The 19,232-nt window shown below is 47.2% G+C and overlaps 1 protein-coding gene across 1 annotated transcript in view; it reads right to left on the reverse strand.

The window, feature by feature from the left end:
* Positions 1-1,147: 1,147 nt before the first annotated feature.
* Positions 1,148-19,232, reverse strand: part of IPO9 (importin 9) — a 35,580-nt gene continuing 17,495 nt past the window's right edge. Inside the window, exons 9-24 of the mRNA XM_065854495.2 lie at positions 18,779-18,837; positions 18,090-18,241; positions 17,245-17,343; positions 17,003-17,109; positions 16,589-16,728; positions 16,006-16,165; positions 12,586-12,812; positions 12,233-12,381; positions 10,310-10,438; positions 9,760-10,035; positions 7,460-7,626; positions 5,885-6,018; positions 4,602-4,721; positions 4,153-4,254; positions 2,374-2,450; positions 1,148-1,854 (exon numbers count right to left, since the gene is read on the reverse strand). Of these exons, the coding sequence (XP_065710567.1) occupies positions 1,744-1,854; positions 2,374-2,450; positions 4,153-4,254; positions 4,602-4,721; positions 5,885-6,018; positions 7,460-7,626; positions 9,760-10,035; positions 10,310-10,438; positions 12,233-12,381; positions 12,586-12,812; positions 16,006-16,165; positions 16,589-16,728; positions 17,003-17,109; positions 17,245-17,343; positions 18,090-18,241; positions 18,779-18,837 (2,209 nt within the window). The 3' untranslated portion in view covers positions 1,148-1,743. The remainder of the gene's footprint in view (positions 1,855-2,373; positions 2,451-4,152; positions 4,255-4,601; positions 4,722-5,884; positions 6,019-7,459; positions 7,627-9,759; positions 10,036-10,309; positions 10,439-12,232; positions 12,382-12,585; positions 12,813-16,005; positions 16,166-16,588; positions 16,729-17,002; positions 17,110-17,244; positions 17,344-18,089; positions 18,242-18,778; positions 18,838-19,232) is intronic.

Below are 19,232 nucleotides of genomic sequence, written 5' to 3' on the forward strand. Positions count from 1 at the left end.
CTGAGAGAGACAACCATCTCAAAGCAAAATTCCTAATAGGTTTAGAAAACAAAATTAAAAAGTAATGGCTAACTAGGAGACAGAAGCAGTGTTCCCACTGAAGGGAAGGCCGCGGCACAAAGTTTAATGATGTATTTTCACACACCAGAGAATCCACAGGGAAGAAAGACACCGTGACACAGCTGCATGGGAACTTCTGAGCAGAGCTTACACCTTATTAGACACGCGGACAAAAATCAGGCTTCGGATTCTGCTTCTCGTCCAAACCCAGTGAGAGCCGAGGGGTCCCATGGTGCAGCGACTGCCCTGCTGTTCAGGCACACGGTGAGGGGCTGGGAGCAACGTCTGCTGCACAATTTGGGGTTATTTCAGCATTTTCCCCACACATGCTATACAAACTGTGCCATCTTTGTCTGTTAAAGAGTTAATTTATTACCCCCTCCTGATAAAAAAAGTGAAAAGCTAAACTCTGTTAGACCAGCAAAATACAGAATGACTCCAGCTCTTTGGAGGTTTTAGATACAACTCAAAGCGTATTATTCCACAAAGGAACAGCAAGTACCTTTCTTAAGAAAGGAAACGCTATAACGGGTCAGGCTTTTTCTTTCAAGCAGATGTATCCATTACAGGACTCCCTTTCTGTCCAGATGACTCCTGCGAAACACCCCAACACCCTCCAATGGCACCGAATGAAGTTTCCTAAGGAGAAATGTGGCTTTTAAAAGTGGCTTCAGGAAACAAGTGCAAGTTCCTCTTAAATCTGTTTTATGAGAAGGATACTATCGTACATTTTAATAGTTTTATTTTCATCTCCCCCAAGGGGGGACGAAAGGCAGAGAGGTGTGAGATACTTCACACCGTTCTTATGGGTAAATCAATCTGTGAATGTTATTTCACCACTCTTTAAAAATCCACACAGGAGTGTGAAGGAAGCCAAGTTGCTCAGAGTGGCTGTCGCGCAGCGATGTGTTAAATACAATCGGGTTTGAATTCCCTAAAAATTGCGCCTCCTTGTGTGCCATAAACCCCAAAGTCTTTAGTGGCCACAGGAACAGAGGTTTCAGTGGCAGGTGCCTCCGAGCACGTGCACACCAGAGCATTAAAGAACAGCAGATGTGAGCGACAAAGCCCCATCCACACCAGGACAGAAGATATGCATTCAGTTTTATTGTCTCAGCTTCCCATACAAACTCCTGCAAACAGGTTCCATACCATTCCGGCATCTCTGATAAAAGAGTCTATAGTTCTATAAAAAGAAGTCACGCTGTAAGATCAAGATATTTACCCTGTACGTGTTACGTGAGCGCGAAGAGGAACAACCTTCCCATTTCTCAAGATACATCCAAGCAATCTGTTAGTGACCCGATTCCTTTCTCTGTCCAGCTGTGCTGTGGGAAACTCGGTTAAGTGCCTCTTCACAGGTAGAGACAGTTTGCTTCTCAAAATATTAAGGACACGTGTTTTTAATCTTTAAGAACTTCCTGGAAAGTTACTGTGGAAAATGAAAGTGCTCCCATGGTGAGACCAATGTGCAAAGCTCCTTGCTGCTTTCTTAGTATTCCTTCCCTTAGCAGATTCATGGTAAGATGAGGCTCGACACATCGCAACGAGGGCGTCATCCACCTGGAACGAGCAGGCGGACACTGGAAAATGTTTTATGTTTAATCATAAAACGTGGAATAAGCCAAAAAAAAAATATATATATATTGTTCGGATATGATGGGGATGGTGTCTCGAGTGGGTTTAGATCCCGATGGCCTGTAACACTCGCTTCTCGTTCTCGTTGAGATGGTCTGAAAACATGGCGTAGCAGGGCTGCTGTGCAAACTGGCAGAGGAAGTCGGTGAGATAGGCCTGCAAGGACAGACACCCGTCAGCACCACGGAAATGCCGTTCCGCGTATCAAAAGATGAACTGCAACATGCACTAATGGGACAAAGGGGCTGCAGAGCACAGAGGAGCGATGGGCGGCAGCAAAGGCCGAGAAAGGGCTGCCCAGGGTGGTGAAAACCAGGGGCTGGGTGGGAGCATCACCCCATGGGAGATGAAATTCTGTCCTGTTCCATCTCCAACCTACTTCTGCCTTCAGCAAAGAGCTGTGAAGCCCATGGGCAGAAAAGTCTCATCTCCCACCGTTCAAAATGTTTTGTGCATTTACGTTTCCAAGTTACAGATACTGATCCAATAAGGAAAAACAGCTCCAGGCATTCCTGGGATACTCGACACTTTCTGAAGTGATTTCAGTGAACTGAGCACATTCGGGCCAACAATCAATGACTGGTGGTTACAGTTTTGTTAAAGTACGACACAGAACAATTTAATTTATAAAGAATGATAGGAACCGGATCTCAAAAACTCATTTTAGAGCATCACCTGGAGATCGATTTGGTAAAGAGGGTCCTTTAATGCATCTGGATCGTCCTCTTCATCGTCTTCGTAGTAATCCTCATCTGTCAGAGCCAAATCAGTAGGTTTTAACATCAAAAAGGGCAAAACACCTCAGAAGTGTTCTATAAGACTACTGTTGGAATCCAAGGATCCAGAAAGAAACAGTTTCAGCATTACTGGGTAAAAGAATTTATATCCAGAATGTTCCCTCCTTAAGTTCAGATGATTAGAAAACACAACACTCTCTAGCTGGAGGCCTGGATCCAGTGCAGGGCCTCAGGGGTCAGTGCTGGGGCCGATATTGTTCAATATATTCATCAATGATTTGGACGAGGGAATAGAGTGACTGTGAGCAAGTTTGCTGGTGACACCAAGCTGGGAGGAGTGGTGACACTGGAAGCTGTGCTGCCATCAGAGACCTGGACAGGCTGGAGAGTTGGACAGGGAAACATTTAATGAAACAGAACAAGGGCAAGTGTAGAGTCTTGAATCTGGGCAGGAACAACCCCAGGTTCCAGTGTAAGCTGGGGAATGAGCTATTAGAGAGCAGTGTAGGGGAAAGGGAGCTGGGGGTCCTGGGGACAGCAGGGTGACCATGAGCCAGCACTGGGCCCTTGTGGCCAGGAAGGCCAATGGTACCTGGGGTGGGTTAGAAGGGGGTGGTCAGTAGGTCAGAGAGGTTCTCCTGCCCCTCTGCTCTGCCCTGGGGAGACCACACCTGGAATATTGTGTCCAGTTGTGGCCCCTCAGCTCCAGAAGGACAGGGAACTGCTGGAGAGAGTCCAGCGCAGCCACCAAGATGCTGAAGGGAGTGGAGCATCTCCCGTGTGAGGAAAGGCTGAGGGAGCTGGGGCTCTGGAGCTGGAGAAGAGGAGACTGAGGGGGGACTCATTCCTGTTTACAGATATCTAAAGGGGGAGTGTCAGGAGGATGGAGCCAGGCTCTTCTGGGTGACAACCAGTGACAGGACAAGGGGCAATGGGTGCAAACTGGAACACAGGAGGTTCCACTTAAACATGAAAAGAAACTTGTTCCTGGTGAGGGTGGCAGAGCCTGGCCCAGGCTGCCCAGGGAGGCTGTGGAGTCTCCTTCTCTGCAGACATTCAAACCCGCCTGGACACCTTCCTGTGGAACCTCAGCTGGGTGTTCCTGCTCCATGGGGGGATTGCACTGGATGAGCTTTCCAGGTCCCTTCAACCCCTCACATTCTGGGATTCTGTTAGAACAAGAGGGGCCCCAGTGGGAGTCTCGAGGGTGACAAGCAGGTTCGTTAGTTACACGCACTATTATCTTATGCCATTTATCACATTTGCAATCCTGTGCTAAGTAGTTTCCCTTTTGTATTTGCCTGTAAGTTTTTCTCTTCCAGGACTATATGCAAACTGGAGAGCAGAGAAAGGAGATATTATACCTGCTCCAGCTTTATGCAGCTATTGTTTCTCAAGATCGCTCCACTAACAAGCTCATCCACTGCTACAACACTTATTCCATGGTCATGTCTACGTATTTAAGCATCTATTTTCTCTTTAGAAATGCATGAATGCCACAGCAACGTGAAGCCTGCACAGCATTTGAAAAACGCAGTGTTTAATCACTGTGTTATTCATAGACATGTCCCCCTCTCACAGAAGAACGTCTGTATTCAAAATCCCAGTTAATATTTCCTTCCCCTCTGATGAGCTGCTGTCGAGGAAAGGAAACTTGCCTTGGGATGTCACCTGCTCTATTTCCACTTTGAGTAAGCACTTTAAAGCTCTGACTTACCATACTTGTTTGTGGAAAGAATATCTGATAAGAACTGTCCTGCTAAGCCTTCGTCTTCATCCTCATCCTCGTCCTGATCCTCCCACATGTCATTCAAATCATCTGCGTAGAACAGAATACATTTAGAAATGAAGCAAATGGAAGCGGTTCGGTGTGTCGGTCGCTGTGCAGGGACAGCAGCTGCGGGAAGGGAGAAAGGCAAACCAGATACACCACAAAAAGGACCATTTGATCGGCACATGGTCAGATCGCATCTTCCAAACTGGCCCAAAATAATTCTCAGGTTTAATAACATACAACACTGATTTTACCCCTTGATTCACTCTTTAAGGTTTCATAATTACAGCTATACCATTTATTACTGTGAGTTTCTTATTACTAGAAATGCTTCTGAAGAGATTACAGAGTAGATCTGAGCCATGCAAAGGGAAACAAACCCGGTACTTTACCTTGGCTCCAATCCGCAGTGGTCTGTCTGGATGCGTTTGCTTCCATCGCATTAGAGAGTTCATTTATTATTAATTTTAAGATTTTTACTAACAAAGGAATGTTTGTCCAGCGCTCAGGATCTGTAAGAGAAAAAAAAACATATATTCATACTGATTTAAATAAAAAGTTATGAAAAACAGGCCTTTTTTTGTGGTTGTTTTTGCTCGTAATTACTGTTCTGGCTAGGCAACAACCGAGTCTGTTCAGTCTGGGCTGTTTGCTGGGGGGTTTTAAGCACCAAATAATAAGGTAGCAGGTGTTTTGTGACCACAACTCACCTCTGACACTCCTAGTGCTTCCCCCTACTTATTTCCTTTGCTAAGTGTTACTGCATCACCCCAAAACCCCGAGCCTACGAGGGCTCCAGGAGCAGCCACTGCCCTGATGGGGCTCCGGTTTAGACCAGTACGGCTGTCACGTCCTGTCCCACAACCAGTTGTGCACAAGGTCAGCAAGCTGCAGAGCCAAGGATGTGACTGAGGACACGGGCTCCCCAGCATCTTCCCCTCTGGGAAGAGCCAAAACCACCCAGTGCTCTCCATGATTTGATATATGAACCTGTATAATCTCTAATCAAGGATTTTAGCTTCAGCCAATTAAAAATAAGACACGCCTTACGCAGGAGACTGGCCAAGCTTTCCTCTTGAAACCACTGCTGGTATTTGTGAAAGTCTGCCTCCTTTAAAAAACTACTTCTTGTGTTAAATCTCTGCATTTGCTCAACACGCATTCCTCTCAGAGCAGCAACCAGGCATCATGCAATTATCAATTCTCATTAGATCGAACAGGAGGACACAAAGTACCAGTGAGGGTGTCAGAGCCTGGCCCAGGCTGCCCAGGGAGGCTGTGGAGTCTCCTTCTCTGCAGACATTCAAACCCGCCTGGACACCTTCCTGTGGAACCTCAGCTGGGTGTTCCTGCTCCATGGGGGGATTGCACTGGGTGAGCTTTCCAGGGCCCTTCAACCCCTGACATTCTGGGATTCTGTGAATAATCCCCTATCCCATAATCACCTCATCCACTTGTATTAACTCAGAGACATCAAGAGTCTTCCAGATCAGTCCTTGGCAGAATTAAAGCAAATACTGAATACGTTAAGCACATGATTAGCTCTAAACACCAACATGCGCTTTCTGCAGGAAACATCTCCCACTGCTTTGTGTGATCTGCAAGATCTATTTTACAGCCTTTCATAGCACCTGCTAACAGGAAAAAGGATAAAACCAGCAAAACAATTACTTACTTTTGGCCGACTTGGATCGCGTTCGTATTCCCTCATCCATATTAAATATCTCTTCTCCCTTCACCCGGATGTCCTGGAGTCGTTTGTCGTCTGTGTTGATGCCGTACTGCAGGAGTTTACACAGCGCTACGGAGCTGGGGAGCAGAGAACACGGGAATTACTGATGTCCCTAAGCTGCCCGGCTTTCTCCGGGATCTGCTAAAAGGGAACACATCTCCAGAGCAAATATTTCAATGCCAATTTTTTCTACACTTTGGCCAAGAACGAGCATTACAGAATTCTATTTCTCCTATTATGTCCGCATGCAAATCGGGACTTGGCTCCAACACTCCTGAAGCATCCAGGGAAGATGAAAATGGAACTAAGAGGAAAGCAGTGGCAAGAAGAAGTAATGTGGTTCATCTGCAGCCATGAACGTCCCTTCTCCTCTTCTCCAGTCTCAAAGTTCTTTTTCCCTTCTGCTTCTCCACAGCTCAGTCACTCTCAGACCTCCCAGCTTGTTCCCTCAGTAGCTTCATTCAGAGAACACTGGTTTAGTTGATTTCTTTAGTGACTTTTAAGAGATTATTAAATCGACAAGATTCTCTTAGGAAAGCCTCTACTATGGCCTGAAATTCTACAGTAGTCCATAAAGGCAATTTTATGTCTGGAGATTACTCTCATCCTGTCCTGGTTTTGTTAAAAACAAATTTCTCTTGTAGTGAATTTCCCTGTCAGCTGAAGCTTCATATGAGTTGCATTTTCCTGGAGAACCAGATCCATGTTTTGGTAAACACAGCAATGGGATGTGAAGTTATTGATTAGCACAGATGGACATCTCGTGAGAGGGGCAACGAGAAACTGGTGACCAAGAAACCGACCAACTGAGTATAACATCCCATTCACGTGATACTTCATATAAAAGCGGGAGATCACGAGGATCTTGTCTCTTTTCCTTATGGTGACATTAGGAGAGGACCTTGCGAGTTGTCCCTGTGAACTGAGGCCAGTGACAGACTGAATCCAGCTCCGGTTGGCTGCAGAGTCCAGTCCAGGACTTCGGGTGCTGGCTCTGCAGTTGCTGGGACTTTCAAGATTGGTTTTGTATATTTGTATTATTTTCTCTATTTTATCAGTAGCATTAGTAAAACATGTTTAATTTTTCCAGCTCTCTTCTCTCTGTTCTTCTTTCCCTCCCGATCGCCTGTGCTGAGTGAGAAGGGGGAGAGGGAGGGGCTGAAGGGGGAATTGGGGGGAGAGGAGGTGAACAACACATTGCCAGGGTTTGATTGTCACCCCGCAATCAAACCCTCGACACCTCCCATTCACAGAATCTCCAAAGCCCTCCTGTGCTTGCAGGAGACACCCCAGTCCCCTTCGGTCCAGCACAGGAACACCAGGCAGCAGGAGAAACACTCAGAGGAAGATCAATTTGCTCCAGTTACCACGGCCCTCCCGAGCCAAACTGACGTTAATTCTGTCCGATGCTGGCACACGCTGATCTGAGCCTGAACCAGCTCCCATTTCCTCACAGCCCGAGCATTTAATTGCAGTGGATATCAGTCAGCGAACGTTAACGCTTGTGAAACATCCTACCTGACTTTGCCCTCGTACTGCCCGTAGAACAAGTGCTGCCTGCTCATCCACTCGGCCATGACGAACTCCAAGGCGGGTTTGCCGGTCGGTCCGGGGAGACTGCACAGGAACTCAAGGAGCGGTTCCAGTTGGGAGTGAACCAAGTGAGCAAACACCATAATCAGGGACTAGAAGAGCAGAAAGGAAACGTTAGCGGTACATAATTTATATCAAATATTCAAGTAACTGAGTTTTCTGCAAGAGCGGAGGCCGCGCTTACCAACCCCAAGAGGAAGAACAACCCTCTGCTACAAAGCAGGCAACAGCCAAAAAACACAGCAGGAATCAGTTTACTCACACCCATGCCTCAAACTAACAAATCTTCCTAAAGTGAAGATTAAAAAGCTATTTAACAAAAAATATCAGAGATTTCAGTTGACTTTTGACTACTGAAAATATCATATGGCAACACTCGGACTCTGCAACCGCCCTGGTTTGCTCAGTGGAGCAGAAGCCGTGCACACGGTTCTGTGCACGGAGCTCCAAATCTGCACGTATCTGCCAGAAATGTTGCTCGTTATCAAGCCAAGGAACAGAAGTGATTGGCCCAGAGCCCACATTCTCTTCCCCTTTCACCCCAGGGATGTCCCATCATCACCTCCACCACGGGATCCCCTTCTCCCACACCAGCGCATCATTCAGCAGCGCTTTTCCAATTCTGAGTACGCTCTGGACACAAGTTTTAGGGACAGAAATGCAAGCTTTAGGAAGGGATTTCTTGCTTTTTCCAGCAATTTTATAGCCTACAGGCTCGTTTCTCTTTCCCTGGCTATAGGGGCTTCACGGGACTGCTTCAGAGTTAAGCTTTTGGATCTTTTCAATCCAAAAAGAGGCAAAATGAGAGCTATTCTAAACAGTTAAGAAGAGACAAGGCTTCTGAGAGGAAAAAAAACAGATATAAAGGCTTTAAGATGAAGTCTGTGCTGACAGCTGAATGGCTTTCTTGTTTCAGCACGTGCTGGCTTGAAAAACACACATTCAAAAATCAGAGAAATGCACCAGATCAGAGGTTCAGAGCAGAGTGAGCCCCAGCCAGGTGCCACGGTGAGGGCAGCGGTGGGATCCTGCAGAACAGCGCCAGCACGACACCCTCCGGAACAGTGTATCAGCACGAGTAGGTGATGCGCTTGTCTGGTGTCTCATCTGATGCAGGACAACCACAACCTCCCAGCCATCAATCGTTCACCTTGTCTCAGCTCCCGGGCACTTATCACACTGAATCCCAGAATGTCAGGGGTTGAAGGGCCCTGGAAAGCTCATCCAGTGCAATCCCCCCATGGAGCAGGAACACCCAGCTGAGGTTCCACAGGAAGGGGTCCAGGCGGGTTTGAATGTCTGCAGAGAAGGAGACTCCACAACCTCCCTGGGCAGCCTGGGCCAGGCTCTGCCACCCTCACCAGGAACAAGTTTCTTCTCAAATTTAAGTGGAACCTCCTATGTTCCAGTTTGCACCCATTGCCCCTTGTCCTGTCACTGGTTGTCACCCAGAAGAGCCTGGCTCCATCCTCCTGACACTGCCCCTTTAGATATCTGTAAACATGAATGAGTCCCCCCTCAGTCTCCTCTTCTCCAGCTCCAGAGCCCCAGCTCCCTCAGCCTTTCCTCACACGGGAGATGCTCCACTCCCTTCAGCATCTTGGTGGCTGCGCTGGACTCTCTCCAGCAGTTCCCTGTCCTTCTGGAGCTGAGGGGCCACAACTGGACACAATATTCCAGGGGTGGTCTCCCCAGGGCAGAGCAGAGGGGCAGGAGAACCTCTCTGACCTACTGACCACCCCCTTCTAACCCACCCCAGGTACCATTGGCTTCCTGGCCACAAGGGCCCAGTGCTGGCTCATGGTCACCCTGCTGTCCCCAGGACCCCCAGGTCCCTTTTCTCTACGCTGCTCTCTAATAGCTCATTCCCCAACTTATATTGGAACTGTTGTCCTTTGAACACAGGACAAGAACACTCAAACATGGGCTGCCTTTGCAACAACATCCAGACTTTGGCAACTCTTGTCCCCTCTAAAGGCTCAGTGACCGCAAGCCAAGGTCCTGAGGGACTGTTTAAGGTGCAGTAAAGCTCATCCATGAGACCCTGCCTTACCCTATAATCCAGACGGCTCTGTATGAGCAGAACAGGCATTTTCCTGACCAGGAAGATATGTAGAACCTCAGATTGCAGTAGTCATAAATAATCAGGCACACAATTAAAGAAAAAGAGACAATTTCTTTTCCTGACACTTGTACTTACTCTCCTGGTTGCTCAGCCTGCTCACCTGCATCACGCTGAGCGTCTCCGCTTGTTGCATTTTGCTCAGGATAGCTCTCAGGATCTGGTCCAGATTCTCTCCCAGCTCACTTCCCGCTTTGGAAATCAAAGTGGAGACCAGCCTGCCCACGAAGGCCGCAGTGAACTCCGAGGTCCTGGGATCCAGCAGCTGGCTCACCACCTGCATCACGTACCACAGCCCATTGTGGCCTTGCTCATCGTGCCATTGCGCAATTTGCTCCAGCGCCACCGAGACGTACGCACGCAGACACTCGCCACCGTTCTAAACAAGAAAATGATCACGTAAGAATTTCCCTTTACCATGCTAGGGAACAGGGAAACATGGGAAGACATCTGCTTCCATCACCCCAAAAGAGACCCTTAACCACAATGAAAACAATGGGCAAACTGGTGGCATCTGTAAAAGATCCAAGCTCTTGAACGTGCAGTAAATCAGTTCCTACATTTAAAAGTCATTTATAAGGACACTGCAGAGCACTGGTCACCTCCCCTGCACCCACACAGCCCTGCGATCCTCACCCCTCCCCACCGGTCACCTGCATAGTGGCGTTGTCGTCTGTGTTCAAGCTGCACTGAGCCACCGCGGGGAACGCCTGGCAGATCAGGAGCTGCGACAGCGGGGGTTTCGTATTCCTCACAACCGTGGTCAATATATCGATAGAAGTCTGAAAGGAAAGCACAAGAAGCACTGTTACAGCGGCAGCCGTGGCATTGTTTTACCATTACCCACCACTGGTTTTACCATTACCCATCAACGGTGTAAACCAGAGAGACATGAGTCAGTGCCACCATCCCATCCTGATTTTACAGCCTAGAGTACTTTTTAAATCGGAGGACACCGGAGTCACGCACCCACAGCGTCACTGCCTTGCACACGGACACGTGGTGTGTGCTGTACAGGTTCCCACAGCAGTTCAAACATTGAAAGCAGCGTAACCACTTCAACGGTTTCATGGTGTCCTGATGATGAGGGAATAGAGTGACTGTCAGCAAGTTTGCTGATGACACCAAGCTGGGAGGAGTGGCTGACACTGGAAGCTGTGCTGCCATCAGAGACCTGGACAGGATGGAGAGCTGGGCAGGGAAACATTTAATGAAATAGAACAAGGGCAAGTGTAGAGTCTTGAATCCGGGCAGGAACAACCCCAGGTTCCAGTGTAAGTTGGGGAATGAGCTATTAGAGAGCAGTGTAGGGGAAAGGGACCTGGGGGTCCTGGGGACAGCAGGGTGACCATGAGCCAGCACTAGGCTCTTGTGGCCAGGAAGCCAATGGTACATGGGGTGGGTTAGAAGGGGGTGGTCAGTAGGTCAGAGAGGTTCTCCTGCCCCTCTGCTCTGCCCTGGGGAGACCACACCTGGAATATTGTGTCCAGTTGTGGCCCCTCAGCTCCAGAAGGACAGGGAACTGCTGGAGAGAGTCCAGCGCAGCCACCAAGATGCTGAAGGGAGTGGAGCATCTCCCGTGTGAGGAAAGGCTGAGGGAGCTGGGGCTCTGGAGCTGGACAAGAGGAGACTGAGCGGTGATTCATTCATGTTTACAGATATCTAAAGGGTGAGTGTCAGGAGGATGGAGCCAGGCTCTTCTCGGTGACAACCAGTGACAGGACAAGGGCCAATGGGTGCAAACTGGAACACAGGAGGTTCCACTTAAATGTGAGAAGAAACTTGTTCCTGGTGAGGGTGTCAGAGCCTGGCCCAGGCTGCCCAGGGAGGTTGTGGAGTCTCCTTCTCTGCAGACATTCAAACCCGCCTGGACACCTTCCTGTGGAACCTCAGCTGGGTGTTCCTGCTCCATGGGGGGATTGCACTGGATGAGCTTTCCAGGTCCCTTCCTATCCCTGACATTCTGGGATTCTGTGATGCATGTTAATCAGTACAGCCAGGGCACTGTTCTAGTTGACTTGTTCCACTTTGTTTCTATTGATTTAAATTTATTCTAATTACCCATGAGCAATTGTTAGAGTCATACCAATCAATAGGCAGATTATAAGTGTATTGATAAAGACGTTTAGGGGTTTAACTCCATAAAATCATTCTATACATTCAATGCTTAATCTTTTATAAGCTGACTTTTTATAGAAAGGACAAACTGTAAGATTTAACTCCAGCAATTTATACATATGTGACACAGAAATCAGGAAAAGCCCTAGAAAAAAAGTGCAAGGAATAGTAATGTACCCTGCTGGAGAACATTCCACCAAAGAGAGGAGACTTATTGCTGCAAGACGGCTACGTCAAAGCTAAAGGGTTACGGATACCCCGCAGAGACTGGAAGAAGGCCAGAGGAGCAATTTAAAGCTAAATTTTGGAAGCTTCTCCCCCAGCTTGCAGTTTGCAGGTAAAATATCTACTGATGATCAAAGCCATTGTTGCCAAGTAGTTTCAAAGCAACTTTGAACGTCGCAGAGCACCCTCCCGTACGTTAAAGAACAGGGAATCACCTCCCCCGGAGCACTTACTGCACAAAGCCCCGCGGGGATCTTGTCAGCCGGGGCCTGCATGATGCTGACGAGGGTGGGGATGAGGCGCATCTGCATGGGGCCCTGGCAGGCTTCTATCTGAGCCAGCTCCTTAAAGATATCCTGGGCAAGAGAAGCAACGACGGGGTCTGGAGAGAGAAAGCACCATTTACCAAAACGTGCCAACAAACATCTCAGCTTTTCCTACCACTATTTTGAACAGGCAAAGCAGTGAGTTTCCCTTTTCGCTTTACTGTTGAATGAAGCAATTTAATTATCATTTATTAAGTGCTCAGCATGAAGATTCAGTAGCAAAAACAACTGTATGTTGAGAATGCAACTTGAACACGTACCATTGCTGTACTTGAGGAATATTGCAATGGTGAAGGGGCAGATTTTGTTCTCCACACTTGCTGTAAAGGCTGGATCCACCGTGCAGACAATGCACAGCGTCTCCATGACCAGGTTCAGGACCTCAGAGCTGAACTGAGTCGCCAGGTGGATCAGCCCGTCGAGAATGCTGGGAAGGAAAGGCTGCAGCACGTGGGTGCTCTCTGAGATCTTCAGCTGGTCACAGTAACTAGACAAGAAATTCGGGATACAAAAACCCACATCAAATATTTTAAAGTGATTTATACATTTAATACTACATTATATACAAAGGGTTATTTCACCCCACTCATGCTTTTTGCTCAAGTCCCCTTCTCTAGGGCTTTTCCCCATTGGTCTACTCCTTGATCTCCCAACAGCTCTGTCGTGGCTGAGACGGACAAACAACATGGACCAGGTTCTTCCAGGATGAAAGCAGTAGATGCCATTATTGCTACAAGTGCATTTTTATACAATTCTACCAGTTCATGTGTCTTTTCACTATTGGTTACAAGTTACAGCACTAACATCTCATTGACAAATTTTACTATCATCCATGTTATTCTTCTCTTCACTCCTCTCTCACGGGTACAACTCCATATCTCCAGATACTCCTTTACTCCCATCCTTCTCAGGGGTAAACCTTAATATCTTCAAGGCTGATCTCTATTCCCATACTTTCTGCCAAGGATTCCACAGACCTGCTCAGCTCTTTTTTCAGCTTGTCTTTCCTCCCCATTCCACCCCAACGGCTCACAGCAGAGCCAGGCCAAGTGATGCTCAAAGCTTCCACCGCCTCTTAGGAACAATTCTCTTCAGAACTGCCCGTTGATGGAGAAAATAAACCTTGAGGAATCAAACAGTCTGAGCAAGAGAATCACTGCTTGCAACAGCTTTAATCACCACATGCTACAAGTGAGCCAAGGGAGGAAAAAACCACTTCAGGAATAACTAAATTGTAAGTCTCTGCATTTATTATCAATTCAGTACAAAGACAAGGTGGTTTTGGGGGGTGGGGAAGAGTAGTTCTTTTAGGTGTTTGTTGTGTGGGGTTTTTTTTAAACTAGTGTTCAATTCTGTCCTGGTTTTGTTAAAAATAAGACGGGTTCTCTGTTAGTGATTTTACTCTCAGCTCAGTTCTAGGTGCCTGTACTTTCCTGAGGTTTAGCTGCATATTTTTCCTAGGATGCTGCACTCGCTGCTGATAAGAGACAAATGGAACGCTGAAGAAGCTCGTGTTTATTACTATGGTAATTTATTACTATGGTAGCTAAGAAAGACTGATAAGTTCTCCCCCGTTCCGTTGTGAGAGGGGCGTGTTTGAGGAGGGGTGGATGAACAGGTGACTACAACTGACCAAGGGAAGTATTCCATCCCATAATCACCATAACCCCTATATAAGAGGGTGAGCACGAGGGTCACGTTTTCTTCGACCATGGCTGTTCTCTTCAACCGTGGCCGGCATCTGGAGAGGACCCTGTTGTTGAGCATGAAATGCTCATGGCTGAAAACACTGACCGGTTCAGCCAGAAGACACATTCAGAGCAGGGGAAACCGCAATCTACGTATCAACGAGGAGCTCAGAAGCCACAGATCAGGCCGGCTGACCGACCAGAGATGGAGGATGTGCTGGAGGGCACAGAGCCCCATCTCCTGATATGCCCAGCTCGGCAAACAAAGGGGAAAAGTTGAGACCGTTTTAACATGGCCCAGGGCTTGTCGAAACTTGTTCATCTTTTGCAATCACCATTTCCCCTGGATTTCTGCATGACACAAAGGTGCAAGGTGGTGACCCTCAACGTGGTCCAGGACTTGACCCTCTTTTGCAATCACCACTTTCCCCCTCCAGACATTCCTCTACTCTGGGAGCTATAAAAAGCCCAACTAAAACAGCACGGTTTAGGGAATACCAGACTCATCTAAGGGCCTGTCCAGTCTCACCAAGAGAATACCAGCACCCTGAGGACCCTGACTCTGAACCAGACATCGGAGGACGCTGTGCTCCTGACCCCAGCATCCTCACCGTGGAACACCGAGGCCACACATCATCGTACAAGTCCTGTCATCCACACTGGGGTCGTAAGAGACTGGATCCCTCACCCTATTCTTTCTTCCTTTCTCTCTGCTCTTTCCTTCTCTCATTTTTCCTGTACCCCCATTTCTTTGCCTCTCCTTCCATAAATCTCTCTCTCTCTTATACCTTAGTTTTCTTCTTTCTCTACCACTCTCTTTCCCTTTTGAACATATAAGGATAACATTATCTTTAAGCTCTGCTGTTGATTTCTGGTTAAATTTCATATTATAGCTACTGATGGTTGCCAATACACCGCTCGTAGTAGGATTTTCGCTGTCAATGTGTTGATAAGTTCTGTTATACTTTCGCTGTAACCAATATTCCAACAAGTACTTTTAGTGAAACTCACAATTAAATTGGACCCCAGAGGTGACTGTCTGTCCTTCACTTCACATAACCGCGCAGAATGAATCCAGAGTTAACTCACACCTGGTCTCATCTGTTGAGTCTGGGCGCGTGTCGTGTCTGGAGTTACCTCATCCCCCACCCATCTGCTGGGACGGGACACCTGTCTGTCTGTCTGTGATCCACAGGCCCTGCATCCTGCACCCAGGTTCCGGTTGCTGTGCAGTCCCGCTCGTGACTTCCGGGGTCCTGAGCTGCAGCTGTTGGAGCCGCCAGCCCCGCACGCCCAGCTCTGCTGCTCAGTGACGCCAGCTCCACATCCAGCACTTGACATTGGGTTTGTGCGTTTTGTATATATATTCTCTATTTATTAGTAGCATTAGTAAAACCCTTTAAAACTCTCCAACTTGAAGTCTAAGCCTCTCTTCCTTTCCCCTTATCTTTCTTATCATCTTTCCGATCTATAGGAAGGGGTGGTGGAAGGTAAAGGGGATAACAGGGAGCGTCTGCCACCGTTTATTGCCACCTTGCCTTAAACCTCGACAAACTCCCACATTAGAATCAATACAGCAGATCTCTCTTTCTTCTTGCAACTTATTTATACAAATAGGACGCCAACACCACCCCCCAAACATTCCTTATTGTGCCATTTGCTCCACAAGCCTTTATTATGTCATTTGGCCACTACTGTGAGTGAACAGGACCATCCTGGTTTCTTTTTTATGCTTTCCATCGCTATCCAGCTCTGCTTCTCTTTGGGACTGTATCCATTGTAACATTTTACTGCAGCCAAGCTTGAATCTCAATTTCATATTCCTCATTAGAGTTATTCTATCTTGAACCTGCTTGCTGACATTATTTCATTCAAAGCAAACACTTTCACAATCTATATGGAGATATTATTACTATTTTAATGCACCGGTTTCACTGGTGTGATTTACACCCCATAACCCTGCAGCTGTGGAATATTTTGGGGTTCACCTACCCCCAGATGGCTCTGACCGCGGAGATGCGCACAGAGGGCGGTTGGGTTTCGTGCAGGCCGCTGACGGTCGCTTGCAGGAACTGCTGGATGAGCTCTGGGGACATGGCCACGGTGAAGCGGCTGGCGGCCCACAGAGCACGGCCCAGGAGAAACGGAGACACTGAAACACAACAAGAACCCCCAGAGCTTTCAGAGGCACTTCCATGAGATTAAAATGACAGCTGCTTCCATCCATGATCCAAAATCCTGTCCTCCCAGCAGGGAAATGGTAAGATACGGCACAGAGATGAACTGACAAAGGGTTTTTATTATGGGCCTCTGTATGGCCTTCCCACCCTCCAGCACATCAACGCTCCCACCCAGCTTGGTGTTATCTGCAAAGTGACTGAGGGTTCACTCAATCCCCTCATCCAGATCATTGATAAAGAGATTAAACAGAACTGGCCCCAGCACGGTGCCCTGGGGACGCCACTGCACAACCGCATTGCACAGCACCCTGTGCATTCAGCAACCTGACTCGGACACTTCTGTTTGTAAGACATTTCCACGCTCCGGCGCTCAGCAGTTCCTCTGGCCAATGTACCTGAGAGGTTGAGGTCTGCGAGAACCACGTTGGTCAGGAAGCCGTGCATATCGAAGTGTATTCTGCCGTTCTTCACGCTGTCCGTAATAATCGACTTCACAGAGCCCAGGGCCAGCATACAAGCTTCATGTATCTTCCACCTGCAAAAGAATTCAGATGCCCTGAGCAGCCTGTTCCAATGCCCAACAGCCCTTTCCAGGAAGAAATATTTCCTAATATCCAATCTGAACCTTCCCTGGCAGATATTTCATCATTCATCTCAAGAACTGCTGTAATTCCTTTTGTCTTCTTCTCTCAGTCCTCAAATTTAATCCTTGTCCATCAGTTGCAGTGTCACAAAAAATGTGATTAAATGATGCTGCAAAAGCGCTTGTGATTCACACCAGAGCCGTGTCCTGCCTCCCGTCTCCTTACCAGTGCTCAGCACCGTTGTTTTTAGCCTGCTCAGCTTCCTGTAAATGCCTCGTCGCTGCTGCAGCCAACGCAGTTGCGCTCTCATTCTGGAAATCAGCAGCCACAGCCTGCACAGAAGGAAATGATAACACTTGAACAGACTTCTAAAAGTTGGTCTTTGCTCCAAACGCCCTATATGAAGCTAGATTTATTATTTGTTATTGTTATTTTGGCTCCGACTCAACGCGGAACACATTTCATACCAGCAACAGATCCTGTGCAGCGATCCTCACTGTATAGGAAAAAGTATCATCGTCTTCGTCCTCCACAAACTGTTGTGGGTTTGCAGTCCAAACTTTTATCTGAAACAGAAAGGAGACAAGGACGGGTGGACAACAAATTCAGAATACCAAGAGGAAAAGGGAGCTTTTCTGTTCCCAGCAGCTCCGTCTTGCAAAACTACTTTCAGCAGCTTTCTCTGCCATAAGAAGTCATCATCTTCAAGTGGTTATCACATTCTATTAGAGAAACCTTTGAAAAGAAGACACTGGTTTGAGCTCGTCTTGCTCTTCTGCTCCTCATTTGAGTGCTGAATTTGACAGAACTAAGGACTGACCTGTAATCAGCGCCACATGGTTTTAATTATAGGTGAGGAATGGGAGAAGCAGATGAATCTTTAACGGAGCGCCTGTTTTGATGCATGTCGAGCTAAACAAGATGACCATGGCTGTCAGGTTTGGGTGGCCAGGAGCCACGGAGAATTTCTGTACTGATTATCTCACATCACGAGCACAATTTTTTCACTATCATAGAAAGCTGGCTATTCCTTTCGGCATGATAAACCTCATTTTCACAGCGTAATACTTAATGAAGAAATAAAGCTTGAGAGAGTTGGGGTGTTCAGCCTGGAGAGGAGAAGACCCCAGGGACACCTTATGGAGGCCTTTCAATATATAAAGGGGGTTTGTAGGAAAGATGGAGACTTTTTACCAGGACCTGTCGTGACAGGACAAGGGGCAACAGTTTTAAACTGAAAGAGGTGAGATTTAGATCAGGTATATGGAAGAAATCATCTCATTTGCTTCCTACGCAAGACAAACACGCTCACCTGCTCCTCTGTGATCTGCATATAAAGAAGGATGTAATAGATCAGCTCTGGCAAAGCCTTCTTCACCGTGCTCTTAAATTTGTTGTTTTCCAGCAAGGCATGAACAAATTCAAATATGCTGAACACCAGGTTCTCAAATCCCAACACTTCACCTGAACAAGGAGGAAAGTGGGGAAAAAAAGAACATAACTGAATATGCAGAAAGGCAGAAGTGAAAACAAAACCCATCACTGCATACGCTAACATAAGAAATGGATAAACCAGTGTTATATATAATTACAAACCATTTGTCTGATGAGATACTGTTAATCCTTAGTCCCAGCCAGGGCAGCAGCAGCCCCAGGAGAACGTCATCTCATCACTTTCTGCTCTCTTCCCACCTCACCGCACATCCCTCATTAAAACTGATCAAGCTCAACCTAAAACCTGTTTGGTTTTCTTTTGTCCCATTACTTTTACCTCTAAATTGTTGCAGAACTCCCTCCTTGAGCCATTAGAAAACCTAAATTACGCAGCTTCATTGATCGCATCACATGTAACTTGCAAAGAAGTGACAGACACTGTTCTAACACCACAAATGAACCTTTAAGCACAACCTCCTGCAGCGTTTCAGTCACTGTTTGGACAGCAGTATTAGTAGGTAAGTCCATTCCTCTTCCAAAGAAAGCAAAAGAGCAACAAGTCCTTACCATCAGAATCCACAGGGTCCTCCACCTCTTCTGTGTAATTTACTTCTGTTCTCACATAAGTGGACGAGGTTAAGTAAATACGCGTGTTTCTGCAGTGAAGTAACGACTGTTTGAAAATTCAAATGGCAAATCAACTTCAGCAGCAAGTGTAACCAACCATTAGTGCAGCTGTAGCAAGGGACAGTGCAGATTCTCCTTGACCCAAGTCCTTACGTTGTGACATCTTCTTAAGACAACAAATTTCATACGAAGAGTACCAGAACCAATGCAAAGATCGGCCTCAACGCTACAGGCACAGGTACTCACATCACTCATGATATACGACTTAAAAGCAAAAAGAAACCTTATCAACCCCACTGACCTAACAGATACATGGAACATCTCACAGAATCCCAGAATGTCAGGGGTTGAAGGGCCCTGGAAAGCTCATCCAGTGCAATCCCCCATGGAGCAG

Source organism: Patagioenas fasciata, chromosome 21, assembly GCF_037038585.1.
Source record: "Patagioenas fasciata isolate bPatFas1 chromosome 21, bPatFas1.hap1, whole genome shotgun sequence".
Taxonomy (NCBI): domain Eukaryota; kingdom Metazoa; phylum Chordata; class Aves; order Columbiformes; family Columbidae; genus Patagioenas; species Patagioenas fasciata.